The 27894-nt window shown below is 51.3% G+C and overlaps 3 protein-coding genes and 1 pseudogene across 5 annotated transcripts in view; 1 reads left to right on the top strand and 3 right to left on the bottom strand.

The window, feature by feature from the left end:
- The window catches only part of LOC102945014 (zinc finger protein 883-like), a 705100-nt gene that overhangs the window by 47765 nt on the left and 629441 nt on the right, over positions 1–27894 (bottom strand). The gene's annotated exons all lie outside the window — the stretch shown is intronic.
- Positions 1–27894, top strand: part of LOC102934537 — a 1094240-nt pseudogene that overhangs the window by 528403 nt on the left and 537943 nt on the right.
- Positions 1–27894, bottom strand: part of LOC102933291 (zinc finger protein OZF) — a 1218290-nt gene that overhangs the window by 806462 nt on the left and 383934 nt on the right. The window lies entirely within an intron of this gene.
- On the bottom strand, positions 10692–27695 carry LOC102944798 (zinc finger protein OZF). The gene is made up of 3 exons (XM_037887510.2): positions 27501–27695; positions 21130–21256; positions 10692–12210 (listed from the first exon to the last, which is right to left on the bottom strand). Exons 2-3 carry the CDS (start codon positions 21161–21163, stop codon positions 10844–10846), a joined length of 1401 nt encoding a protein of 466 aa, XP_037743438.1. The 5' UTR covers positions 21164–21256; positions 27501–27695; the 3' UTR covers positions 10692–10843.

Genomic DNA, 27894 nt, shown 5'->3' with positions numbered 1-27894 from the left:
GTGGCCCATGAAAATTTGGGATGTGTGTGAGGATCAGAATTTACAAGGAAAAGATGAATGTTTCTGTGTTAAAGACAAAGGAACCCAAAGATGTATATGTGATATATTCCCTGAACCGAAGTCAGCTGTTGTGTAGGCAGGAAGGGGATGTGTTTGTGTTCGGCCTCATTGTCCAATGGCAGTAGTAGACGATAATGCAGTGTATTTTATTAGCGCTGTCAATTCTTCACGGTTAACTCAAAAAATGAAATGCCATTTTAATCGCACTGTTAATAATAGAACACGAATTGAAATTTATTAGAAATATTTTTGCATGTTTTTCTACCTTTTCAAATATATTGATTTTAATTACAGCACAGAATACAAAGTACACAGTGCTTATTTTATAGTATTTATTACAAATCTTTGCACTGTAAAAAAGATAGAGGAAATTGTATTTTTCAGTTCACCTCATACAAGTACTGCCGTGCAATCTCTTTATTGTAAAAGTGCAGCTTAGGTTTTGTCTCCACTTACCGTGGCTCGATGATGAGCAAGGGGTTGGACTAGACGACCCCCTGAGGTCCCTTCCAACCCTGATATTCTATGATTCTATATGGTGATTGATCCACCGGGGGTCGATTTAGCAGCTCTAGTGAAGACCCGCTAAATCGACCGCCGGTCGCTCTCCCGTCAACTCCGGTACTCCCCCGGAACGAGACGCATAACGTAAGTTGACGGGAGAGCTTCTCCCGTCGACTCAGTGTGGTGTAGACACTGCAGTAAGATACAGCGGCTACAGCAGGGGTCTCAAACTCAAATGACCACAAGGGCCACATGAGGACTAGTACATTGGCCAGAGGGCCACATCACTGACACGCCCCCCGGCTGCCCCCGGCCCCGCCCCTGCCATGAGGCCCCGCCCCTTCCCTGCCCTCATTCCAGCCCCTTCCCCGAAAGGCCCCGTGTTTGAGACCACTGGACTACAGCCATGTGAATAACTTAGCTGCGTAACACAGTTGTGTAGCTTCGGTCGACTTAACCCCATAGTGTAGACCTGCCCTTACAAATGTAGCTTTTTTTTGTTACGCAAATGAACTCGAAAAGAAAACAATGTGAAACTAGAGACTACAAGTCCACTCAGTCCTACTTCCTGTTCAGCAAATGGCTAAAACAAACAAGTTGGTTTACGTTTACGGGAGATAATGTTGCCCGCTTCTTATTTACAGTGTCACCTGAAAGTGAGGACAGCCGTTCGCAAGCCACTTTTGTAGCTGGCATTGCAAGGTATTTACGTGCCAGGTATGCTAAACGTTCATATGCCCCTTCATGCTTCGGTCATCATTCCAGAGGCCCAAGCCACCGCCACTAGGGGAGGTGGATTACCTACACTGAAGGGGGGTGGGTGGGGAGTTATCTTACTCTTTCACCCATAACTTCATCCTTAATTTCCTTTTCATTGGTTTATCCCATAGGGCTAGCCTGCTGGCTTGCTTCTTTATATCCTGCCTTTATTGTTTCTTTATTTGATTATATTTGGCTTATATTTTTGAATAGGACTATTCTGTGATGTTTGGCTGTAACGCAAGGATCCTACAGGTCTGTATCCTGTATTGACTTGTGAGCTTTGGCATAGATAACTGGCCTAACAGTGACCCTTTGAGATTTTGGGGAACTAAACACGTTTAGTTAAGAAATTTCGACTCAACGGTAACCACAAGGTACACCACCAGAACATGGAGGTAACGACCAGAAACTGGTTTGAGCTACAGCTTTCGAGAATGAGCTCATTGGCATTAATATATATGAATATATTAGACTATAGGATAAATGCACCCCAATATTATGGGGGTGAGGAAATTAGATTTGGGCATGGAAGATTGGGCACTGGCATGAACATTCAGAGTGCTCAGACCCCAGAAGAGGGCAGACCACCAAGCGGAAGCCGCTCTCGCTAGCTTTTTCCAGCTCTTGGCTTTTTCATCTTTATCTTTTGAGTCTTTTAGCTGTTAATTTAGCTACTCAGCAGCTGACCCTTCAGCTCTATTATTCACCATCAACGTCGAGCTTTGAGGAACCCGGACCATCGGACCCATTTGACAAGCCAGAGACGAGGCTGGTCCTTTGACTCTTACCACCGGGTCCGCAAGGAAGGGAGTGAGTATGTTAATAGAGGACGCTTTTATAAAATGATATTATCATACCCCCAGAACTGTATTATTTCCTTTTGATTTTGTGGTTTGGAGCTTTTATAAGTTTCTCATTTATTTTAATAAAAGTCTCCGAGGCTTTGTTTTGTCCTCAGCGCGAGTGTTCTTGCCACAGCTCCCAAGGGTCCTTGTGTAATGCCGACAGACGCCGGTCATCGGCGGGTGGGATCAAACCTCGGACCTCTGGAGCTTAGTGTGTCAGCCTCACCCCATGAGCCAAAAGCAATGGGCCGTTAGCTCAGGCTGTAGAGCAGACTCATCCTTCTCTCTCTAAGTCTCCGTGCTACCAGATGGGACAGAGCACCACACCCAGGAGGTGCGTGGGTTACACCTGCGAACTGTTGGAACTCACGACATTGATTCTGTGTAGCCTGGTTCTGGGACGAAAACCCTCTGCTCCCATCAACTGGCAGGTCTATAACAATAATAAACAGCCCCCCCAAAATCAGGCAACATTAGTAACGATAACGAAGGCTATGTTTTAGTCACGGTGGGTATTTTTAGTAAAAATCCTGGACAGGTCACGGGCCCTAAACAAAAATTCACGGGCCATGGCCTGTCCAGGACTTTTAAACTACCCACCGTGACTAAAACTTGGGCGGGAGTGCACTGCAAAGTGCAGTGGTCTGGGGCACCATGGGTGCTGGGGGAGGGGGTCGAGGTGATCTGGGCCCCCCTCTGGTGCTGGGGAAGAGGGAGGCTGGGCTGCGGCACACGGCCCAGGACCCCCGCTGGTACGGGCGGGGGGTGGGGGGGGAGATAGGCCGCGGCGTGCGGTGGGGAGCCGCGCTGGTACTGGGGAGGGCGGGCCATGACGTGCGACCCAGGACTCCGGCTGGTGCTGGGGGAGGGAGGGTTGGCGGGGCTCCCTACCCGGCTCCACGACCCTGCAGCTCCTAGGTGGTGGAGGCAGGGGCCAGGGCAGGAACCCCTCCACGGCTCCCGCCACAAGAGCCGGCTGCCGCAGCTCCCATTGGCCGGGAATCGTAGCCAATGGGAGCGGTGGGGATGGGGCCTGGTGGCGCGCTGGGCGGAGACCCCCTCCGCCGCCTAGGAGTTGCAGCCCCCACCCCCAGGTAAGCGTCCCCTCCAAACCCTTGCCCCTAGCCCTGAGCCCCCTCCCACACAGCCAAACCGCCCTGGGCCAGCACCAGCCACTGCAGAAGTCGCGGAAAGTCACGGAATCCGTGACCTCCATGACAGACTCGCAGCCTTAACAATCACAATCACAAAAACTTGTCATATACGTTCGTTTTCTTTTGATCCTCATTGCCACCAAGTGAAACCAAGTTGTGGCTTGTCACGACATAGGAGCCTCCCACTCCCACTTTCCAGTTTTTCACTCCATGCATCTGAAGAAGTGGGTTTTTTACCCATGAAAGCTTATGCCCAAATCAATCTGTTACTCTTTAAGGTGCCACCAGACTCCTCGTTGTTTTTGTGGATACAGACTAACACGGCTGCCCCTCTGAAACTTGGTCCCACTTCTATGAGTTCATATCTCTCTTGATTTTCTGCCATATGCATTGATGGAAGGGGTCTCCTCTGTGGGAATGTTTGCACTGTGCAAAAAAAACCCCTCTCTTGTATTTTCACATTTTTTAATCTTTTGAAGTAGGTGGAGGTAGAGGAGAAGAGACGCAAATACATAAAACACAAGAAAAAAAACTAAGGTTTGATCTACACTACAGTCCTAGATCGGTATACTAACGTTGGTCATGGGTGTGAAAAATCCACATCTCTGAGCAACCTAGTTATACAGAACTAACCCGTCACAGACAGTGCCAGGTTGGTGGGAGAGCTTCTCCGGCTGGCAAAGCTAATGCCTCTCAGGGAGGTGGATTAACAAAGCCAACAGGAGAGCTCTCTTCTTTCAGCATAGAGCTTCTTCATTAAAGCACCACAATGGTTACTCCTGGGGGAATTCTGCACCAAAAAAATCAAAAATTCTGTGCACAATATTTGAAAATTCTGCATAGTTTATTTGTCAAAATAGCACAATATAATCATGCCAGTTTCAATTATTTTGGTAATTTCATAGAATCATAGAATATCAGGGTTGGAAGGGCCCTCAGGAGGTCATCTAGTCCAACTCCCTGCTCAAAGCAGGACCAATCCCCAATTAAATCATCCCAGCCAGGGCTTTGTCAAGCCTGACCTTAAAAACCTCTAAGGAAGGAGATTCCACCACCTCCCTAGGGAACCCATTCCAGTGTTTCACCACCCTCCTAGTGAAAAAGTTTTTCCTAATATCCAACCTAAACCTCCCCCACTGCAACTTGAGTTTCAAAAGATCTGTCAACAGGTATGTCTGTAACAATACAGACCAAAAGAAAAAGAAAAAAAATCTGGTAATTTTTTTTCTTCTTTTTACAAATAGATTCCTTACGAGGCATATTAACACAGAACTTTGTGCAATTCATTTAAATTACAATACAGAGCTGTATTTCCTGCACCTGTCAGAAGCAGTGCAAAGGCTTGGGGGAGTCGGGGGTAACGAAGGAGCAGAGAGAGAGGGAGGGAGCCTAGGAGTGAACCTGGAGGGTGTTAGGTGTGGGTGAGAAGTTTTTCTTTGTGTGTGTATGGGGGGGGGTTGTTCGGGTGTTGAGAAGCCTCCCCCATGCAGACCCTGGCTGACCCCAAGCGTCTCCCATTCAGTCAGGCATGTCTGCCCCTGTCCCCACACTCCCCATCCCCATGGGTCCCCTCCTCCATCCCTAGGCTAAACGCTGTCACCGCACTAGCTCCTGAGCTCATGCTCCAGCCTGTCCTCCCCACTAGCCATTCTGAACCCCAATCTGTGACCCCTCGGTAGCCCTGTGTACCCCCCTCTGTCCTAACCTGGTTCTGCCGTCAGGGTGCTGTGATGAACTCCTGCTCCTGGGGGAATTCTGCAGCACTGGACATAAAATTGTGTATTTTCCTGCCTAAAATACGTTTTGCCCAAGAAGTGCTGAAGTTCCGACTTTTGCCCACCATTGGCCTCTGGTGGGGAAAAGGAGGAACTGCAGCATATCTGAGGCAAAATGATTTTTAGGCAGGAAAATGCAAAATGACGTGAGACAGATGAATTCTGTGCATCCGCAGCGGCGCAGAATTCCCCCAGGAAGAAGCGGAAGAATTCCACCAATGCTGCATTTTTAAGTGCAGACAAGCTTTATGAGACAAAAACAGAACCAGGACTCAATATTCATGCATCCTAGAGCCTGAAATCGGAGCCCGACACATTCAGTCCCCTCTTCGGTTATTTCCAGAGCATGAAAATCCTTTTTACCCACTCAGGCAGCCAGTTTGGTATCCACAGGGAAGGAATATCCTCCAAAGGACTCTCTCTCTCTCTCTTTGCCTCATGAAATTTTGAATCCAAACAGTGAAGGATGATTGTTCTCAGGCTAACCATGACATCTTTTGGGACTGTAATCAGTGACACTGTTTTTAGAACACCATTCCTTAATTCAATTTCCCTTGCGCCATTGGTCACCATAGCTACCTTTACTGGGTGAAAACCAAGAACGGTGCATACCATTTCTATGCCAGTTCTTTCCAAACCCTTGCCCTTGGTGAGGGTAAATTTACACTTCTCTGAAGTAGAACCCTTTACCAGGCCACTTGAAATCTCAGCAGTGTTAGTGAATAGTCACTTTCCTAAACATGGCCAGTGTTTCTTTTATTTGGTGGCACAGATCTAGGCTAGGGACTAGATACAGGCCTGGGTCAGGATCTCTGTAAGCTACCAAAGCTGGAGTTTCTATTAAAAAATAGTTATTTTTCTGCAACTATTTCATTTTATACACTGATCTCATTTTATACAAATTTGCCTCACCTACAAAGAGTAAATTCAACAAAAACCCCTTACTTCTATTTCCTCCATATTTGCATTATGAAGGGCAGCATTTCCCATACCATCGGATCAGCTAGGAGAGATTTCTGTGGGGTTACAAATGCTTTTGGAACCAACTATATGAATATTTTGCCTAGTGCCAAGTCACTTACTGTGGAATTCTCTTCCCAGATCATCTGAGCTAATAGTGAATTAAACACTAGTACTCCTCTGGGATCATCTGCACTTCCTTCAGTTACTTCCCGTTTGGGGTCTGCTGCTGTTCACCATTTCCAAGTGGAGATTTTAAATCACTGCTCTTTCTTTGTTGGCATGTCCAGTAGATTGGCGCATTCTCTCCTGACTGAACTGCACTTGAATTTTCTCCATGTCATCATGCAGGGGTGGGGGGAAAGCCAAACTAAAGTGAGAAATCATTTTAGCAAATAGCCATTTATCTCAAAGTCTCCAATAAATCTGAGCAACATCCTGTCAATCTAAACTAATCGCCACGTGGGTGACCAAACAGCCCAGAAAGAGAGAAACCCACATTGCAGAGAGGTAGATGACATGAAAATGAAAGAGTCAAGTGAAATTCCAGAGCAGGTTACATCCGATGACTCAGAATCAGGGCAAGAGATTCTCCCATCATGTTCTCCACTGATCCATTCAAACCTGCTTCACTCAGCACTGTCATTATTGAGTTATGTTATTTCGCAAAGTTTTGGCATCCTCATATAGGGAGAAAAAACAGCCAAATTTCCCAGAAGTGGCTTTACCAATAGATGGAAACTGGGATTTAAATTCCAAACGATCCCACTGTATGGGGAGATTTTGATGGATCAGTACCAATAGTGAAAAATTGATGATCATACGTGTGGCTAACAGCAGCCAAAACTTGTGGGCCTTTTTGAGGGAGTGCAGCTTAGCAGAGAATCATACAATCATAGAATATCAGGGTTGGAAGGGCCCTCAGGAGGTATCTAGTCCAACCCCCTGCTCAAAGCAGGACCAACCTCAACTAAATCATCCCAGCCAGGGCTTTGTCAAGCCTGACCTTAAAAACCTCAAAGGAAGTAGATTCCACCACCTCCCTCATTCCATGCATGACTAAGCCAGGAAGGAAGGGAGCCTCTGGCTCAAACTTTGCCTGCACCTACGTCCCTCCCTATTGAAATCTCTGTTGGATGTGCTGGGGCCTGTGTTTTAGGAGAAAAGCAAGAGGCCTGTCTACATTTGCCCTCTCAGAGGTGTCCGTCAGGGCCTCAAGACATGCAAAATTTACAGGAACACATCTGGCTAATTAGCAAGCAGAGAAAACCTCTCACTTAGCTTTTGAAATGGCTTACCGAACATGGGTTGGTTTTTTTTGCTTGATATGTCATTGTCTACCAACAAGGATAAAGAAGCGGTGAGAGGTTTGGACTCTTCGGGATCTCTTCATGGATACAATTTAGGATTCCCAAGGGCAGCTGAAAGATGGGCCAATGCACCGCCTGAGAGCCACACCACACTTTGGTAACTATCGAGGGTTGGGGGTGTTTTCCTCGCATGTTGCAGATGTGTGTAAGTGCTTGAGACTCAATAAAATAAAGCTTTAACTGAGACCACTCTTGTATTGTTTGTGCCAGCAAGCTATTGGTTGGGTGGCCATGTCTCCACGGATTTATTTCCTGACACCACCTGGCACAGAGTAAAGTTACCAAGAGCTTTGGGCTGAAAGAACCCCGGGTTACAACACTCTGTTTTCGATCCATTTGAATTCCCCTTTGAAGCTTTCATCAACTTCAAGCATATAAAAGGTTGTTTGAATGAGCAGGGAGAAAAATTCTTCTTCTTAACCTCTGAGGACAGGACAAGAAGCAATGAGCTTAAATTGCAGCAAGGGCAGTTCAGGGTGGACATGAGGAAAAACTTCCTAACTGTTAAGCACTGGAATAAACTGCCGAGGGAGGTTGTGGAATCTCCACCATTGGAGATTTTTAAGAGCAGGTTGGACAAACACCTGTCAGGGATGGTCTAGATAACACTCAGTCCTGCCTTGAGTGCAGGGGACTGGACTAGAGGGACCTCTTGAGGTCCCTTCCAGTTCTATGAATCTATGATCTCCAGCCCTAGTGACACTGAGCAGCCCTCAAGTGGTGAAAGAGCAGGTTAAGAACTATTTAGAAAAGCTGGACATGCAGAAGCCCATGGGTCTGGATCTAAGGCATGCAAGGGTGCTGAGGGAGTTGGCTCATGTGATTGCAGAGCTATTGAGCACGATCTTTGAAAACTCGTGGCAATCAGGGGATGTCCTGAACAATTGGAAAAAGAGAAATATAGTGCCCATCTTTAAAAAATAGAAGAAGAACAATCTGGGGAACTACAGGCCAGTCAGCCTCACCTCAGTCCCTGGAAAAATCATGGAGCAGGTCCTCAAGGAAAGCATTTGGAAGCACTTGGAGGAGAGGAAAGTGATCAGGAACAGTCAGCATGGATTCACCAAGGGTAGGTCATGCCTGACTAATCTAATTGCCTTCTATGACGAGATAACTGGCTCTGTGGATGAAGGGAAAGCAGTAGACGTTTTCCTTGACTTTAGCAAAGCTTTTGACACTGTCTCCCACAGTATTCTTGCCAGCAAATTAAAGAAGTATGGGCTGGATGAATGGACTATAAGGTGGATAGAAAGCTGGCTCGATTGTCAGGCTCAACGGGTAGTGATCAATGGCTCCATGTTTAGTTGGCAGCCAGTATCAAGCGGCGTGCCCCAGGGGTCGGTTTTGTTCAACATCTTCATTAATGATCTGGAGGATGGCGTGGATTGCACCCTCAGCAAGTTCGCAGATGACACTAAGCTGGGGAGAGGTAGATATGCTGGAGGGTAGGGATAGGGTCCAGAGGGACCTAGACAAATTGGAGGATTGGGCCAAAAGAAATCTGAGGAGGTCCAACAAGGACAAGTGCAGAGTCCTGCCCTTAGGACGGAAGAATCCCATGCACCGCTACAGACTAGGGACCGAATGGCTCGGCAGCAGTTCTGCAGAAAAGGACCTAGGGGTTAAAGTGGATGAGAAGCTGGATATGAGTCAGCAGTGTGCCCTTGTCGCCAAGAAGGCTAATGGCCTACTGGGCTGCATTAGTAGGAGCACTGCCAACCGATCGAAGGAAGTGATTATTTCACTCTATTTGGCACTGGTGAGGCCAAATTTGGTCCCCCCCACTACAGACGGGATGTGGACAAATTGGACAGAGTCCAGCAGAGGGCAATGAAAATGATTAGGGGGCTGGGGCACTTGGCTTATGAGGAGAGGCTGAGGGAACTGGGCTTATTTAGTCTGCGGAAGAGAAGAGTGAGGGGGGATTTGATAGCAGCCTTCAACTCCCTGAAAAGGGGGTTCCAAAGAGGATGGAGCTCGGCTGTTCTCAGTGGCGGCAGATGACAGAACGAGGAGTAATGGTCTCAAGTTGCAGTGGGGGGAGGTTTAGGTTGGATATTAGGAAACACTGTTTCACTAGGAGGGTGGTGAAGCACTGGAATGTATTACCTAGGGAGGTGGTGGAATCTCCATCCTTAGCAGTTTTTACGGCCCAGCTTGACAAAGCCCTGGCTGGGATGATTTAGTTGGGGTTGGTCCTGCTTTGAGCAGGGGGTTGGACTAGATACCTCCTGAGGTCTCTTCCAACCCTAATCTTCTATGATTGTATGATTCCATAAAGAAGATAACCTCTGCATGGCTGAGACGGAAGGTTAGAGTTCTGGAGTGATGGGGAAGGAGGGGATCCCTCCCACACATCCCATATCTTTTTCTTCCCACCCCACCCCACTCCTGCTTTTTGTTATATTAACATTTATTTTAAATGAGAAAAATGGAAGGAAAAACAACTACAGTTCAGCGCAACCCTGGTCATTGTGAGAACGGGGAATGAGACAATCTCTCCTCAGAGGGGTACGCGGTGACTCGAACAACAACTTGGCAGTGGTAGGAAGAGTAAAAATGTGATTCTCCAGGTTTGTTTAGACTAGGAAATGTGATGGAGGTTAGGTCAGGTCAGGAGGAAATGTTCTAGATCACCCCAGCCAGTATACATGGCTTTACAGGAAGAATTGTTGTTTTTTGACATAAGAAAAGCGAAGGCAAACTAGCTAACTCCATGGAAATCATGGTGATCAGGGCCAAGTAAATTTTACCTCCATTTAGCTAGCTGAGGTCATACCTATGTCCTCCACCTGAGGAGACAGACATTCCTGGACATTCCTGATAGGAAGGACACATACTTCTAAGACTCATGGGACAATGGGTTGATAGAAAGGACCATGGGATTCAACCCAAAAGAAGAAAAGGAGTACTTGTGGCACCTTAGAGACTAACCAATTTATTTGAGCATAAACTTTCGTGAGCTACTAAATTGGTTAGTCTCAAAGGTGCCACAACTCCTCCTTTTCTTTTTGAGGATACAGACTAACACGGCTGCTCCTCTGAAACCCACTCACCTGGGGGAGCTGAGGGACTATGGTGACGCAAACGGTGCAAGCTGCATTTAAAGTCACCATGTCGGAAACAGCAAAAGACTTAAAAAAAGTTTGACAGTTCTAGACAAGGGTTTCATGGTGTTGTTCCCCCTTACAGTTTCTCTGATGACAGATGAGTTCTGAGTGAAGCTTTTCCCGCACTCATAACTCTCATAGGGTCTCTCTCATATGTGGATTCTCTGATGCGTAGTAAGGTCTGAGCTCTGTGTGAATCTTTTCCCGCACTCACAGCACTGCGAGGATCTCTCTCTGGTGAGGACTTTCTTATGATAAAAAAGGGCTGAACCCTGAGTAAAGCCATTCCCACACCCACAGCATTCATAAATGCTCTCCTTTATGGGTTCTTTGATGTCTAATAAGGTATGAGCTCTGAGTGAAGCTTTTCCCACACTCGCAGCATTCATAGGGTCTCTCTCCCACATGGATTCTCTGGTGTGTAATAAGGCTTGAGATTTGAGTGAAGCTTTTCCCGCACTCACAGCATTCATAAGGTCTCTCCCCTGTGTGGATTCTCTCATGTCTAATAAGGTCTGAGCTCTGAATAAAGGTTTTCCCGCACTCACAGCATTCATAGGGTCTCTCCCCTGTGTGGGTTCTCTGATGTGTGACCAGTTTTGAGCTCTGAGTGAAGGTTTTCCCACACTCATAGCATTCATAAGGTCTCTCTCCTGTGTGGATTCTCTGATGTTTAAGAAGGGCTGAGCTGTCAATGAAGTTTGTCCCACACTCACAACATTCATAGGGTCTCTCCCCTGTATGTATTCTCTGATGAGTAATAAGGTTTGAGCTCCGCGTGAAGCTTTTCCCGCACTCACAGCATACGTAGGGTCTCTCTCCTGTGTGGATTCTCTGATGTTTAAGAAGGGCTGAGCTGTCAGTGAAGTTTTTCCCACACTCACTGCATTCGTAGGGTCTCTCCCCTGTGTGGATTCTCTGATGCGTAATAAGGTTTGAGCGCCTAGTAAAACTTTTCCTGCACTCAGAGCATGCATAGGGTCTCTCCCCTGTATGGATTCTCTGATGTGTAAGAAGGCTTGCTTGCTGAGTGAAGCTTTTCCCGCACTCACAGCATTCATAGGGTCTCTCTCCCACGTGGATCCTTTGATGTTTAAGAAGGGCTGAACTGTCAGTGAAGTTTGTCCCACACTCACGGCATTCATAGGGTCTCTCTCCTGTGTGGATTCTCTGATGCGTAAAAAGGTTTGATCTCCGAGTGAAGCGTTTCCCGCACTCGCAGCATTCATAGGGTCTCTCCCCTGTGTGAATTCTCTGATGCGTAATAAGTTTTAAGCTCTGAGTGAAACTTTTCCCACATTCACTGCATTCATAGGGTCTCTCTTTCATGTGAATTATCTCATGTCTAACAAGGCCTGAGTGGTAACTGAAATGTTTCCCGCACTCAGTGCATGTATTTTTTCTCTTTTCTGTGAGTATTTTCTGCTGGGCTACTGTTTCTTTGAGGTCCTTCTGAGTTCCCCACCCATTCATGGGTTTACGTACATTCTCCCCTTTCTGGTTTCCCCGTTCGCTCTCCGGCGTCTCCTGACTCTGACAGGCTTTTCGCTGCTCATTCCTCCTGAATACTTTCCCTTTGGATCTTTGTGATAATACCCCATTTGGTTCCACTTGCTCAGCGTCTTCATGCTGGGGTTTCTGCTCCTTGTTCTTACTCACCGTCCCCTCACCTGTTGGGATACAGAGAGAAGCCTCAGGAAAAGGGAAGGGCAAACCAAAATAAGAGCTAGAGTGAGAGAAAATAAAAATCGGGATCTGAATTCCCCCAAACTCTTCCCTTCTATGGGAGAGAGGAAGGGATCAATTCTGCCTCAACATCCCACCCAAGCTCTCAGTGGGAAGGGAGGGAGGTACTGCCAGGTGTCAGTCAGAATCAGTAGGAGGGCATGAGTGACATGTACCCTGAAGTTACAACACCTGCTGAGGAGAATCCTGAACTTAGAAAGCTCTCATGGTCTTTGTGTGGAATCCCAGCTCTTTCCTCCAGACACTTACAGATTCTGAGTTTGTTTAATGTCTCCTCACCAGTGTAGGGAAGTCTAAGGATCTCTCTTTCCTTTGACCTCTGGGGCCCAAATCCCCTTGTTCCAGGTGGGAAATGATATCAAGTTTGTAAATTGGAAAGAAAGGGGAGATCAGCTGAATGTATAGGTTTATATATTCGTTCAACCACAGTTCATTGTAGACCAGTAAAACCCCAGGGTCAGCTCACCAGGTACCCAAAGGTACACAACACTCTGCAGGGACGGAGCCGGTAGGAAGCCTCACCAACGCCCCCTAGTAACAGCAGCCCCCACTTCCCTAGCCCCCGGACTGGCCCCCCAGCCAAGTTTTTGTCACGGCGGGTATTTTTAGTAAATGACATGGACAGGTCATGGGCCTGTGAATTTTTGTTTAGGGCCCGTGACCTGTGCAGAACTTTTACTAAATTGGAGCCTTAGTTATTATCAAAGAGGCTCCTAAAACATAAAGAAGGTAAAACCATGTGCCGGAAAGTGAAGATGCCAGAGAGAGGGCAAGTCCCCCTAGCACTGCTCCTTGCTGACCGAGCGGTCCAGAGACAATGCGAGAGTCCTGGGGAAGCGGGGAACAGCCAGCATGGGCTGGTGGGGTTCGGTGGAGTCAGGAACAGGAAGGGCAGGGAGATCACTGCATGCAGGATCTCAGCAGCATTAGGTGTCAGGAAATCACATTTTGCCGAATTAGGGAATCTAGTGAGTCGGATGTAATGGGTGGGAGTATGAACATCCCTGGGCGTGGAGATGTGACGGGGCGTACAGGCCCCGACCTGGGGAAGAAGGGGTTAACCCCACACGCTGGGCAGAGAAAGCCACGCCCCCTCGCCCCTGCTGGGCATGCTCCAAGTGCTGTCTCCGTATAAAAGGGAGCCGCCCAGCTCATTCCAGGCTGACCGTGGGAGAGGCGGGACACACGCGGCTGGCTCCCAGCCCAGGGAACAGCCAAAGCCCCAGACTGCAGGAGCTGGAGACACTGAGACCTAGGCAGACACCTGGATACCTGCGGATGCCCCTGTGGAGGCCAGAGTCACCAGGGGTAGCGCAGCCTGGGGACCCCAGAGACCCTGAAGACGTCACGGACACGGCATCAGGGGATACAGGAGGAAGAAGCCCAGGGGAGCCAGGCAGTGGACCCAGCTTTTGTGTTTCAGCTGGATCCCTGCCAACTCCGTGGCACAGATGCTTGCCACTACCAGGGCCCTGGACGGGGACTCGGTGGAAAGGGAGAGCCCCGGTCCCTCTACCCTGGCCACCACCCCCTCCTTGGTGGTGGCCCACTTCCCTGACTCTGGCCAATAGCCCTGCTGAGGGGGGCTGTTTTATGGACTCTGACCACCAGGCCATACAGCCCAAGGGAGAGGGAAATTGAATTGATTCTGGCCACTAGGCCCTCGAGTCTGAGTGAGAGGGTGCCCATGTTGACTCTGGCCATTGGGCTGTACTGCCCTGAGGCTAAGGGCAGGCAGGCGGACTTAACTGGGGGGCAGTTAAAGATGGACGGGGTGTACAGGGCCTGCGACGCATAATGGAGAACGCGGGCGCCGGTCGGCTCCCACTGAAAGGCCCCGTAGGCGAGACAGCTGACGAGTTGACGACCCCTCTGTCCTGACTAGCAGTCACTCTGACCCGAGAAGGCAAGTTCCTGAAACGGCTGCTGGAAAACCCCCAGCAGCAGGCGACCAATTACAGCAGCCCAGCAACAACAGATGATACAGGAGCTGGCCGCACAACACCGGGTGCGACAAGGACAGTTGGTCCAGCAGGTGCAACCCACAAGATCACCTGCCCCTGCCACAGCTGGGCTGCCAGAAGGGACCCCACCTGTCGGCCTCCCAATAAACCTCACAAAGGTGGGGCCTGGCCATGACCTGGAGGCGTTTCTGGTGACTTTTGAGCAGGTGGCTACCATGGCCCCTGGGCCACCCTCCTGGCCTTATACCTCATGGGACGGGCCCACGCGGCATCCCGGAATCTGGACCGGAAGACGTTCTGAGCTACGAGAAGGTGAAAGCAGCCATCTTGGATCAAACCGGCATCAACCCCGAAACTTTCCGCCGAGAACCATAGCCCACGAAACGGTCCGGGGCCCAGGTGGCAGAAGCCGTCACTTTAGAAGAGTCCACCCAAATCCTCCCCGGTGTGCGTGGGGGAAGGAGGGGATGCAGCGACGTCGGCCAGCGACTTTGGCCGAGACCGTCAAGTTGATGGAAGACTATTTGGCAGCCTAGGGGGGCAAAACCGTGACCCTGTACACCCGAGAGCCTGGGCAAGAGGGATGGCCCAGCAGGGAGTTGAGGGGGGACGCAGTCGCCCCAACCAGGGGACCCACAACGCATGCCCCTGATGCTACCTGCTAATCCGAACCCCAACCGAAGATGGCCAGCCAGCCGACCTACAGCCCAGAGTTAGGGGGGCCAGCCCTGACAAAAGGCAGACCTGGGGACCAAGAGGAATCAAGATCGCTGCTATGAGTGTGGCCAGGCACTTTTGGCGAGATTGCCCCTTTATGGCCTGTAGTTATGGGCAGGTGTGCATAGCCAGCCCTTGGGCCCGGAAAAGTGGTCCAGAGAAACTCCTGACCCCCATACGAGTTGACGGGATCTCCACAGCAGCCTTGGTAGACTGGTTGCAGCCAGATGCTTATCCGGGCCGTCCCGATACCAAACCTAGACTGGCAGGGACTGAGACACATCTCTAGTATATCCACGGGGACATATGGCCATATCCGACCGCGTGGGTAAGTCTGGAAACTAGCCACCATGACTAGGTTCTCCAGGTGGGTGCAGCCCCCAAAATTGGCCTACCCTGTGGTCCTGGGACAGGACTGGCTGGGGATCCAGGAGATCCTACGTGAATATGGTTGTCGACCCGCAGAAGAGGGGAAGAAAGGGCTAGCAAGGTGGGGATTACTTGGGCACCGATCAGGGCCTGACCCAGGAGAGTGGCCATCCAACCCCACCGAGACTTAAGGTGACCCATACCCTATTGCGGAGACCCCCATGAAGGATGCCCAGGCAGAGCTGGAGCGCGACGGGGACTCATCGGGGAACAGAGGGAGGACCCCAGCTTGAGCCGAGCCTGGGAGCAGGTTACGAACCCAAACCGACGGGCGAGTGGAGAGGTTTAATGGACCCCTCAAGGTGATGCTGCGTAAGTTGGTGGGAAAACAACCCTGGGCACTGGGACACGTTACTCCCAGCCTGGCTGTTTGCCATACGGGCTGTTCTCCACGCCTCGCCTGGGTTCTCCCCCTTCGAACGTCTCTACGGGAGGCAACCCCGGGGCGTCGCTTTTTCCTTCTCCAAAATAAACACTGCTAGGGTTTTGTCACTCTACAACACTGACCCCAGACGGACGAAGGTATCTGCACTCAGCCTGATTTGCTGGGCAAGTGAGGTTCATACGTAAGTTATTGTCGCCCAGGGCCCGGTGTCGGTCGCGGTAAAATTGCAGAATTCCACTGCAGGAGAGGGAAGAGCCTGCGGCCTGACAGCTGAGGGGGGCACTCAGAGAGACCCGGAAGGGGACAGGGTGCAGCTAGCCCGGTCACTCGTTATGAGACCCACTCCCCTTCCTCCCACTGGTCTCACCCCTCTCCACCTCCTGGGACTCCAGAAGCCATTGCTCCCGGTGTTCTCGCTTCCGCTATCAGTCCCTGCAGGCTTCTTCACTACCTGTTCCCCAAAATTTCCTGTTTCCCAACCACTTTCCCCCACTGTCCTGAGCGATCTCTGCTTCCGACTCCAACAGCGCAGAAGTAAGGGTGGCAATACACCAGATACCAGGCCACCCTTCGTTCGGGGCTGCCGATGGGGACAGCGCGGCCTTCAGAGCTGGGCTCCCGGCCAGCAGCCGCCATTCTCTGGACGCCCGGATCTGAAGGCAAAAACCAGAGAGAACGGCCAAGTTACAAGAAAATTTGTCACATCCTGTGATTTGGGCAAAAAAAAAAAAAAAAAAAATTAACTTCGAAATGCTTTAAAGAAGAACCGATCTGTCTGCACATTGTAAAAGATGCCACTTGATAGAGCAGAGAAGTTCTATCGGGCTGGTTTAATACGATGCCATGAGAGAGAGGATCCTTTATAGGTCAGCTTTCCTTCGGGCTGGGCTGTTACTGCTTTCAAATAACTCTGCAAACACACAGAATAAAAACTTAGTTCACCCATTTCGTTTTTGTATTTGTAAATTAAAGAAAAAAACAAACCACCAGGAGTAAGTCATTTAAAAGAGAAGTACGCTCTTTCACATATTCCAGTAAAACGTGACACTGCATCATCTGCTCCTGGAATTTCCACTGTCCATAACTGTAAAAATTGGAGTCTCACGAGATGAAGGCTTAAAAAACCCATCAAACAGAACACAGACCACACTGAGCTTGCTTCGCCGGGGGTCCTGTTGTCATAACCGCATAACTTAGCAACTTCTACGTCAGCTACAGAATAAAAAGCAAGAATATAAATACATAAACAAGTGCAAAATTCTGGACTTGGGAAAAACGGTTAAATCGCAGACAACGTCTTTACAAGAATCGTCACTTGATTAGGCTAATCAAAACTGCGAAAGTTGATGCCAGTGCTTATTCTGAAAAAAAAATTCCCTGTATTAGGAATTAATTTGTCGGGAACCCATACGTTCTAGCTTTAACACACGTAGAAGATCAGGGTTGGAAGAGGCCTCAGGAGGCCATCTAGTGCAAGCCCCTGCTCAAAGCAGGACCAAGCCCCCACTAAATCATCCCATCTGCAATGTCGGTCTGAGAACTGGCAAGAAACCACGCTTTCTCTCTCACAACACGAGCGGTGTATAGACAACAGGAGCCTGGCCTGGTGATTTTACTTCAGGATACAGAGACTGAAGTATGGAAGAACATGGAAGTGTTCTTTATTCCTCCCGACCAGCAGCAAATCTTGGAAAGGTTGGCAGACAAATCTACACCAATGTAGAGCGGCTCCAAAACTCTGAACTGCCGAACGACAGCAGGAGCGGGGGACGGATCCTTGCAACCTTCATGAGTTCAAAGCGGCTATTGCGGCCCGCCAAGCTCCCCGTGGGGGGGCCCCCCCGGACCCTCCCCAGTGTGCTGTGTCCCTAGCCTACCTCCAGGCCAGGGGTGGCCAAACTATGGCCCCGGGCCGGATCCGGCCCCTCAGGGCTTTGGATCCAGCCCGCGGATTTGCCAACCCCGTGGTGCTGAGGGCCCCGCACCGCCCCCATGGCCCCCGGGGGGAAGGGGAGCAGAGAACTCCATGAATGGAGACCCGCGGGAGCTTCGGGGGAGGTACCCGTAGGCAAGAACAGCTCATGGAGTGCTCTGCTCCCCATCCCCCTGGGGCCACCGGGACAGGGTGCCCACCGCTTCCCGGAGCACAGTGGCACGGGGCCGGGGCCAGGGCACGCAGGGAGCCTACCCTGGCCCCGGTGTGCACCCCTGCCACCCCGGAGCCGCTCAAGATAAGCGGCACAGGGCCGGAACCCGAACCCCTCCTGCAGCCCGCACCCCAACTCCCTGCCCTGAGCCCCCTGCCGCACCCCAACCCCCTGCCACAGCCGGCACTCCTTTCTGCACCCCAACGCCCTGCCCTGAGCCCCCTGCTGCACCCCACACTCCTTCCTGCACCCCAACGCCCTGCCCTGAGCCCCCTGCTGCACCCGGCGGGCAGGGGCAGAGTGGGGGCTGGGGGGAGGGGTGTGATGCGGCCCTCGGGCCAACGTACGAGTCCTCATGTGGCCCTCCTGGTGATTCGAGTTTGAGACGCCTGCCTTACATGGATCAAATCTTTGGCTCCTGCAGTCAGGTTTCTGCATGCTCCCAAAAATAACGTAAGGGAAGGCGCGAACCCTGGCAGACGGAAGGGGAGATGGACCCCATCTTGGGCTAGTGCAGAGAAGCAGAGAGTGGAGCCACTGATAAAACTGAGGGTGATTTTCAGCTGAGACGTATGTCTGAAATTATTTGTAAAAGACAAAATAATAATCATGAATAATCCCTTCTGAGCCTCCGAACCCCTTCTGCACCCACATGGGGAAACTGCCCTAGATGCATGGAGCACCTGGTGTTGCTGCTTGCCCCCCCTGCCCCCCAGAGCCCCCTAGGAGGGCACAGAGGAATATTTGGGGCCGGGGGGATGCACTCTGCGCATCACCGCTCACCCCTCTGAACTTTCCTCCATGCGGACAAAGCAGGGAGAAATCCGGGGGCCTCCCCATGCATCACCTCTGTGAGTTTGGGGGGGGGGCAACACCCCCTATGTCCCCCCAACTCTGCCCATTCACTGCACTCCCCACTGTCACTCACCGCTCTGGGCGCCCCTCTGCCCATTGGCATCATGCCCCTCTTCTACCACCCGGGCGGGCACCCGTGTCGCCAACACCTAAAGCCGGCCCTGTCTGTTTATAACCTGGTCCCTCTGTCCCGAGATGGCCCCTTGGCTCACGGTCATCACAAACCGATGCCCGGTCGTTGTGTCTCTCCAGGGCACTCCATTCACATATGGACAGTTCCTTATAGCGTATCCCTGCCAACCTGGGCAGGCCTACCTTACTCCAACAGACGTTAATTCCCCGGTCCCAGAGGAGGAATTAATGCCTTCACCCCCAGTGGGTAACAAAGCAAAACGAGAGGGGAAACTGAGTCATACGTATTGTTCATGACAAAAGAATAATAATTAAGAATGTCCACATTCTCCACAGGGAGATACGGGCAAAGTGACGGGCTAGGATGATAAATCGTAAAATCCGGTCTGAAAAGGACATCAAGAGGGCATCTCGTCCGACAACCCTGAGGCAAGGTGAGGATGTAGTTCCCCGGATTCTCCTCCTTCCCTTTCCCCCCTAAAATACAACCCCCGCCCCTTAAAAAAGTTCTAAAAAACTTTGAACCACGGTTCTAATTATCTGACTGATCTCAATCACTTGCCACGTCTCTCAGCTAGTACACGCCACCCCACGGCCGCGACGGGGAGGCAACGTCACAAAAGTGAATAACTGAGGAGTTTGGCACGCGGAAAAGCGAGGAGTCGGCGATTGAAAGGCACGCGACGTGTGCATGAAAAGCCGCGAGGCCGAGGCTTCTCTGATTAGCCACAATATTTCCAGTCATCTACGATCACGATAATGGTTTGGACCGAGAGAACAGACTGGGGCCATTGAACCTGGCACCCATGCACTTGGGGATAGACATTTCAGCCCTGCCACCGATATCTTTCAGGCACTGTGCATTCGGCATTTCGCTTGCGTCCCGCAGGAGTTCCTCTTGGAAGTTTTTGCCCTCGGATACCACCATTTCTGGGTTCAGGGTAATATTTTAAAAGTCCTTGAAAACACATGCGCAGACTCTGACATGGTCGGCTCTCATCCCTCTGTTGATAAGGGCTGTGGAAAATCCCCCTCCCCCCATCCAACATGTCTATTCTGGCAAAAGCTCGAGTGTAGACACAGGTATAGTAGCAAAAGCATCAATTAAAAAAAAAATCAAGGAAATTAAATGCCCATAAACTATGTTCAAGGAAAGTCAAGTTGCCCAGTGTGGTCTCATGCCTTTCACCATAGGGACAAGGCTAAACGTAGACTTCGGGAAACCAGAAAACGAAGAGCTCAAGTACATACCACCCTCGCAGTGTAACCTTAACTCTGACCGCCCCCGCTCCCGTCCACACACACACACAACTCCTGAGAGTAAGAGCCACTGGGAATGGTTTCGTAAGTGTGGTGCAAAGGTTAACAAATGACCACACGAACTGGAGACTGCTTTTCCTGAAGGATGTCAAGATGGGAAGATGATTTAGTCATACACAAGGTAGTCAGCTCAGTATATCCGTGACCGGGTGAAATTCGATGGCCTGTTATACAGGTCAGACTAGATGCCCGATCGTCTCTTCCGGCACTCACATCTATCAATCTACAGTAGATATGAGGAAGGACGAAGAGAACATGCCACTGTTTGTGTTGTGTTCACAGACGGGAATCCCAGCGTTTATCGGCATGCCCTCCGGCCGCGTGCACGGGGTCAGCCGTAGCTGTAATCGGATGGAGGAGGGAGCAGTTGGGGCAGCTTGGCAGAGCTGGGACTGTGGTATGGAGGGAGGTGCGGGTGACCCCGGAGGGACCGGGTCTGCCCCGTGGCCGTGCTGAGTGTAGTAGATGGTGTCAGGATAGGTCTGGGGGCACGCGTGCTCTGCAGTGCGAGGGGTAAGCGAAGATGACGACTCCGGAGGATTCCTGCCGGAGAGGGTAAAGGGGTGGCTTCATTCGGCACGCCTGAGCCCGTTCCCGTGGAGCAGAGTCAGGGTTTGAGTGCGGGCCAGGGGCAGGCAGCTTCCGTTTGCTATGACAGAAAGAAACCCAAATATCATCGGAGCAAAAGGAAAGGGTTCGATTTTGTGCGGTACCGCTCCTGGGCTCCGTTCCCGGAACGGTCGGTAGCAGGGGAAGGCAGAGGGCGAGTGTGTGTGTCCCTGGCAGGTCGGGGCGATGCTGAAACTGGGCAGGGTTAAGGTGGCATTGTGCGGGCGACGTGAACCGTAACCCTGCATTTCCCCTGCCAAGAACCGAGGGGACGGGAATCCTTACCCAGCGAGGTCACGTTCTCACAGGTCTCCTGCATGACGTCTCTGCAGAGGGCTCTCTGAGCGGGGTCCAGCAGAGCCCCCTCTTCCCTGGTGAAATACACAGCCACCGCCTCGAAGGTCACTGGCCCCTGAAAGAGCAAGAGACCCCCACTCAGGACCTGCTGCCCCACTCACGGCCCCACTATTCATGGGGGGAGCAGGGCCAATCAAACGGAAACTCTGGATGGTTTGTTATCAACAGAGTCCCACCTCCACACCACTCAGAGCACCCAGGAAACACCAGGGTGAGGGGCGAAGAGAGAGCCCCTCCTCTCTCCCAGCAGATCCATCAAACACCTACTAGCCACAGACCGATACAGGAGATGCTGCCCCGAGCAGGGTCCAGGGCGAGCTCCCTGGTAGGAAGCCCAACACCCTCCTCAGTGAGATCAGCTGGATGTGAGGGGCCAGGGCAGCTTCCCTAAGCCTCCCTGGAGCGTGCCCCCTTCAGATCTTGCAGCAGCCAGGGGGTTTGTTTCCCGTTTCACAAATCCCACTAAAACCCCCAGGGTCTGTTCACAGAATCTAAGCCTCAAACTAAACCAGTCCCAGCCTGTCCCCCTCCCTTTCTCCACCTTGTAGGTTTCCTCCCCTTCCCACCTCCAGACACAACTGCCCAGAAGCGCCCATCTCCCACGTATTCACTGCCCCTCTCCTTCCAGCAGGACCCCCCCCATCCTCCTGGGGATCCCTTCCTTCCCTGGCTTTGCTGCGGCCCTTTCTCGTCCCTGATCCTTGGTCGCATGGAGCGAGACATTAACCTTACTCTGCAGCACTAAACCCACGGAGACATTTCTAATCCCTCCCAGGGACAGGGTCTGAATCCAACGCTAGGAAAGAGCAGAACCAAAGGAGCCCCTCTGGGGGGATTCCCCCCGACACCATCACCAGGGCAGCATGCAGGGGGAACAGGGAGAGCCAGGGGCTGGTTTTTCCTCTCTCTGCTCCTCACCTTGTTCACAGGAACATGATTGTGCCCAAGGATGGTGCAGCAGGTGTGTCTGGGAATCTGGCAATCCCCCTCACTCATTTCTCCCGACACCCTCTTCAGTCCCTTTCTCTCCCCCACTTTCCTCTCTCCTTCCACCCTCTAGATGGGAGGCGTGGCCACCATCCCATTCTCGGGGGCTTTCTCTCTCCCGCCGCTGGCCCCGCTCTGCATGTGCTGGGAAGGGGGATCCCAGGCAGGAAGACGTGTTACCAAAAGCAAGTTATTGGACGCATTATTGGGAGAAATGGAAGGGCCTGGGTGAAGCAGGTCGGACGAGATGACCTAACGATCCCTTCTGGCCTTAATGGTAGGAGCAGCTCTGGGGCTCACAGACATATAGGGAGTGGTCTCTCTCAATCCCTTGGGAGTTTCTGGGTCAGGAGTTCCCGTCAGCAGCGCCTGGGGCTAGTCCCAGCTGGAGAACGTCCCCACCTTGGCGGGGCTTAGGGGGAGCTTTAATGAAGGTCTCTCCCCAGCAAAAGCGTGGTGGACAGCTATTCTCCACTAACACAATGGAAATCTCTATAATTAGGGTAAAGCTCATTAATACTTAGCCCTGCCATGAGTGCAGGGGACTGGACTAGATGACCTGTCAAGGTCCCTTCCCGTCTTACGATTGTATAAGACACAAGAATAGTGACACGGGTCAGACCAAGGGTCCATCTAGCCCAGTATCCCGTCTTTTGACAGTGGCTGGCTTCAGGGGCAAGGAACAGAACAGGACAATGAATGAGTGACCCATCCCCTATCATCCAGCCCCAGCTTCTGGCAATCAGATGGTTAGGGAGACCCAGAACATGGGGTTGCCTCCCTGACCATCTTGGCTAATAGCCACCGAGCGACCTATCCTGCGTGAAATGACGTCATTCGTTTTTCGACCCAGTTATACGTTTGGCCTTCAGAACGGCCCCCTAAAAGCCAGTTCCAAAGGTTGACTCTGCATTGTGTGAAGAAGTAATTCCAATTTTCCTTCTTTTCCACTTGCTGCCTCTTAATGTCATCCAACCCCTGCTTCTTGTGTGATGAGAAGGGGTAAACGACACGTCCTTATTTACTTTCTCCACACCAGTCATGACTTTATAGCCCTCTATCTTATCCCCCCTTAGCCGTCTCTTTTCCAAGCTGAAAAGTCCCCGTCTTATTAATCTCTCCTCATATGGAAGCCGTTCCAGACCCCTCATCATTTCTGCGACCCTTCTCTGTTCTTTTTCCAGTTCTAACTGTTTTCCAAGGCGGGGCATGCAGCGTTCAAGGTATTCAAGCTCATTTCTAAGCAGTAAAATCCCAGAGCCAGCTGCTTTAAGCTGCAGGACACTCTGGGATATTTAACTCTTCCCAGCTCTGCTGGGAACACACAGCCATGCGCGGGTCACCAAAGGGGCTCCTAAAAACGCCGAGAAGGCCACTCTGTGTCCCCGAAAGTGAAGAGTAACCAGAGGGGCAAGTGCCCCGGATCATCTCACTGAGAGTGAAGATGAGAGGCCTAGCGAGGAGGGGATCAGAGTATAAAAGGGGACAGCTCAGCTTAGTTTGGGCTGACCGCTGACGGGAGCAGATATGTGTTGCAGGTTCCCAATGGGAGGTGGCTGAAGCCCCAGGACATGGAAGCCAGCTGGGTTGAGACTCCAGCTGACCGCCCGTGGAGGAAAGACAGTGAAAGACGTCAGACTACCAGTGCTGGAAAGCAGGGTACGAAGTGGGCCAGGGAACGGGACTGGAGTATCGGGTGCCCGAGACTGATTAGAGAACCATTGGTTTCCAGGGACCCGGGGGCTGCGCAGTGGGGATGGGAGAAACGCCTGGTGGTGAAGCACTGGAATGCGTTCCCTAGGGAGGTGGTGGAATCTCCTTCCTTAGATATTTTTAAGGTCAGGCTTGACAAAGCCCTGGCTGGGATGATTTAGTTGGGGATTGGTCCTGCTTTGAGCAGGGGGTTGGACTAGATACCTCCTGAGGTCCCTTCCCACCATGATCTTCTACGATTTTATGATTAGCAGAATATGGTTTGTCACCACCTGAATAGCCAAGAGATAAAGCCACAGTAAAACAGTCACTTATCTGCCAGAGAAATGCTCCGGGCAAGCTCCACACCGGTTGATAAATTGTAACTTCATGTTAAGGTCCTATAAACCTCATTCTTGGCCATTACCTATCAGTTTATGTAATTTATTTATTTTTGCGTGCTTTTAAAAAAAAATGGCTAAAACAGTATTTCACTGGCCCTGGCTTACCACTGCATAAGAGACCAATTACTTGGATCAGCTGGCAGAAATGTTCTTACGTTGAGGTTAGTCACTGGGCCAGCATAACATTGTCCCTCAACGACAACCGCGCTCCCAATTCAGAAGGAAGAGCAGGTGTGAAGCATTAAATGTCAGCCTGAAGGAGTGAGCCTTTCCCATTTACCGACGGCAAAGGACGGCTCTAGGTAAGACGAATAAAGTTAAGACAAATTCTGATGCTAAACAAGTGTATTTCGGTGGAGCGCCCCTTGGGAAAACGACGGGGTCTGACTGTTCCCGCGTGAAACCCTCATTAGGGTGAATGTCAGCTGCGCGTACACTTTTGTTGAAATTTACCCAGGAACATAAATGGCCACAGAAAGTCCCCCAGGGCCGCAGAACCATCGCGGTTACATGACGTGAATGGGTACAGTGTGCCAGAATCACAGGGTCTGGGACAGCAACTGCAAAGAGGGTACGTATCTGCTCTGGCCACAGGTTGGGTGTTTATTCTGTACACACACACCCGCACCATGCCTCAGTTTCCCCATTTCCCAGATGGAAATAATGACCTTGACCTTCCTCTGTAAAACACTTTGAGATTTATAAATGAAAAGCGCTAAATATGGCTGGCTTTTTGAGTTGTGTGTTAAAAGGAAATTAGCCAAACTAGGACGAACGGAAACGTTTTTGTGACCGGTTTGGTCTGACTTCCAATGGCAACAATTCCCTGCTGTGCATTTGAACCTCCCCACGCGGTGTTTGCAAAAGCTTTTTGAGGGCAGCGGGGACCTATCTAGGGGCCTGATCCTGCAGAGTATTACCTCATGGAGCGGTTATGCGAGTGGCCTCCTGGAAAGAGAGGGGGACGTCATGCCAAATGAAGGTTTGCCTGAGCCCATGTGTTTGTAAAGTCTGCCCAGCGTGGGCAGCGAACCACACAATGACGGGGTCCAAATTAGCTGTTACCACTCAAGAAAGAGATCGCGGAGCCATTGTGGCGAGTTCTCTGAAAACATCCACTCGACGTGCCGCGGCCGTCAAAAAGCGAACAGAAAGTTGGAAATCATTAAGAAAGGGAGAGAAAATAAGACAGAAAATATCCTATTGCCTCTCTATAAATCCGTGGTACGCCCACATCTTGAATACTGCATGCAGATGTGGTCGCCCCACCTCAAAAGAGATATATTGGAATTGGGAAAGGTTCAGAAAAAGGGCAACAAAAATGATGAGGGGTCTGCAACAGCTTCCGTATGTGGAGAGATTAATAAGACTGGGACTTTTCAGTTTGGAAAAGAGGCGGCTAAGGGGAGATATGATAGAGGTCTATAAAATCATGACTGGTGTGGAGAAAGTAGATAAGGCAGTGTTGTTTGCTACTTCTCATAACACAAGAACGAGGGGTCACCCAATGAAATTATTAGGCAGCAGGTTTAAAACAAAGAAAAGGAAGCATTTCTTCACACAACGCACAGTCAACCTGGGGAACTCCTTGCCAGAGGATGTTGTGAAGGCCAAGACCATAACAGGGTTCAAAAAAGAACTAGATAAATTCATGGAGGTTAGGTCCATCAATGGCTATTAGCCGGGATGGGCAGGGAGGGTGTCCCTGGCCTCTGTTTGCCAGAAGCTGGGAATGGGAGAGAGAGGACGGATCACTTGATGATTCCCTGTTCTGTCCATTCCTTCTGGGGCACCTGGCCCTGGCCACTGTCAGAAGACACTGGGCTAGCTGGGCCTTTGGTCTGACCCAGTAGGGCCGTTCTTATGTTCTTGATGGATCATTGTATGTGTGCGTGAGACTCTGAAGGGGAACTGGACAGTCCTACCTTAATTATCCAAGCCGACCCAGTGTAAAAATATAAACACCATGAAGGTTGAATAATCTATAGGATTTTCAAAGTGCTTTGTACTGTTAATACAAGAGGACGGGGAAAAGGGGAAGATGAGTGTTTTTTTAAAACTATTCTGAGCCTTCGTGTCCTGATTTAAAAAGAAACATTGACTTTGATTTCGAAATTGCGGTGTTATATTTTACAGTCAGATGAGACCTTCACAGATGCAGCCCTGTCTGAACATTAAATCACTCAAGCATTTGGCATAAGAGGAAAAGATGCTTCCTATCCAAAATTCCCCTGCGCTTTCCAAACTCCTGCACGGTACTCTCTGTACTGCCGGCCTCGCTGGCTGCTGACTGCCCCCCGCCCCCCCAGAGGTGGCTGCATTTCCGCAGTGCATTTATACGTCGTGTTTGCCAAAGCATGTGCACTGATCCTGGCGGAACGAGGGAGCGGGAATGAGTCCTGCAGAGGTCACCTGAAGACAGACCTTCCCTGGGACGCAGTTAGGTGCCAGCCGTAGGAGGCCGGGAGGTCTGGGCGGGGTGAGGCCGACGGAAACAACCCACGGATTGGGATCCGGCCAGGGAGATGGAACCGCGGAGAGATGTTCTGGAAGCGACGGCCACCCACATGGGCAGGGGAAGCGAAGGGCAGGCGGTGAAGCCCAAAGTTAGTGTGGGCCCAGCAGCAGGGGTGGGGAGCTGCCTTGGGCCGCTGGGGGGAAGCCTAGACCGGGTGACCGGGGGCTGGTCAGTCTACATAGGGGGAACACGGCCCGCCTTTCCCCGTCCTGTGCCCCTGCCCTGTTGCTGGCAGAGAACGGGCACGCCTTCCCCACCCCAGAAGCAGCCGCACCCCACAACTGCCTTGCTATTTAGCGAAGGAGTGGGGCACCGATTGGCCACCTAAACCGGGGTGTGTGTGTGTGTGTGGGGGACACACTTGCAGATCTTTTGTCGATTTGAAAAGGCCAGTGCAGAGAAACCGGAGGCAAATCTAGCGAGGGAAAGGCAGGGGATAGACATGGAGTTTATAGCTTTCATGGGGAAGAAAAAGGCCAAAACTTGGTGGGGTGCAGGGGGGTGTTCAGAGAAGACAGGCAAGATCTGCTGGAACTTGCCCCCCCCCCTTTACAGGCAAATCCCCTGCAATTCACACTGTCTCCCCCCCCCCCCCCGAGTGTTTATCTCTCCCCTTCCAGACACAGACACTGGGGGGGGGGACCCCCCTCCATACCTCACTTTCCCACGGTCACTTTCCCACGGTCTCTGTCCATTACCTGCAGCCTCTGGCTCCGGGCTGGTCCCAGCGGGAGAAAGTCCCCGGCCGGGCAGGGAGGGGTTAATGAGGGGATTTTCCCCCCCCCCCCCAGCACGGACCCCGGGGGGGGGAGCAGCAGCTGCTCGCCCAGCGTCTGAAGATCTTGTTCTTTGTTCTCCCTGATTCCTGCCTCCTTCCTCCCGGCACCCACCGCTCCCGGCTGCTCCAGCCCCTTCCTGTGCCCGGCAAACCCCCCCCCCGTCCCGGGCTGCACCGCCGGCTGGCGGGAGGGGGGGGTCTGCAGGGGCTGGGGTCTGCCCTCTGGGACCGGGACAGGGGGAAAGAGGGGAGAGAGCGAGACCCTGGGCAAGGGCCTGCAGCTGCAGGGGGAATCAGTGGGGAGAGAGATTCCC

Source organism: Chelonia mydas, chromosome 28 (genome assembly GCF_015237465.2).
Source record: "Chelonia mydas isolate rCheMyd1 chromosome 28, rCheMyd1.pri.v2, whole genome shotgun sequence".
Lineage (NCBI taxonomy): Eukaryota > Metazoa > Chordata > Testudines > Cheloniidae > Chelonia > Chelonia mydas.
This window is presented reverse-complemented; position numbering and strand designations above follow the sequence as displayed.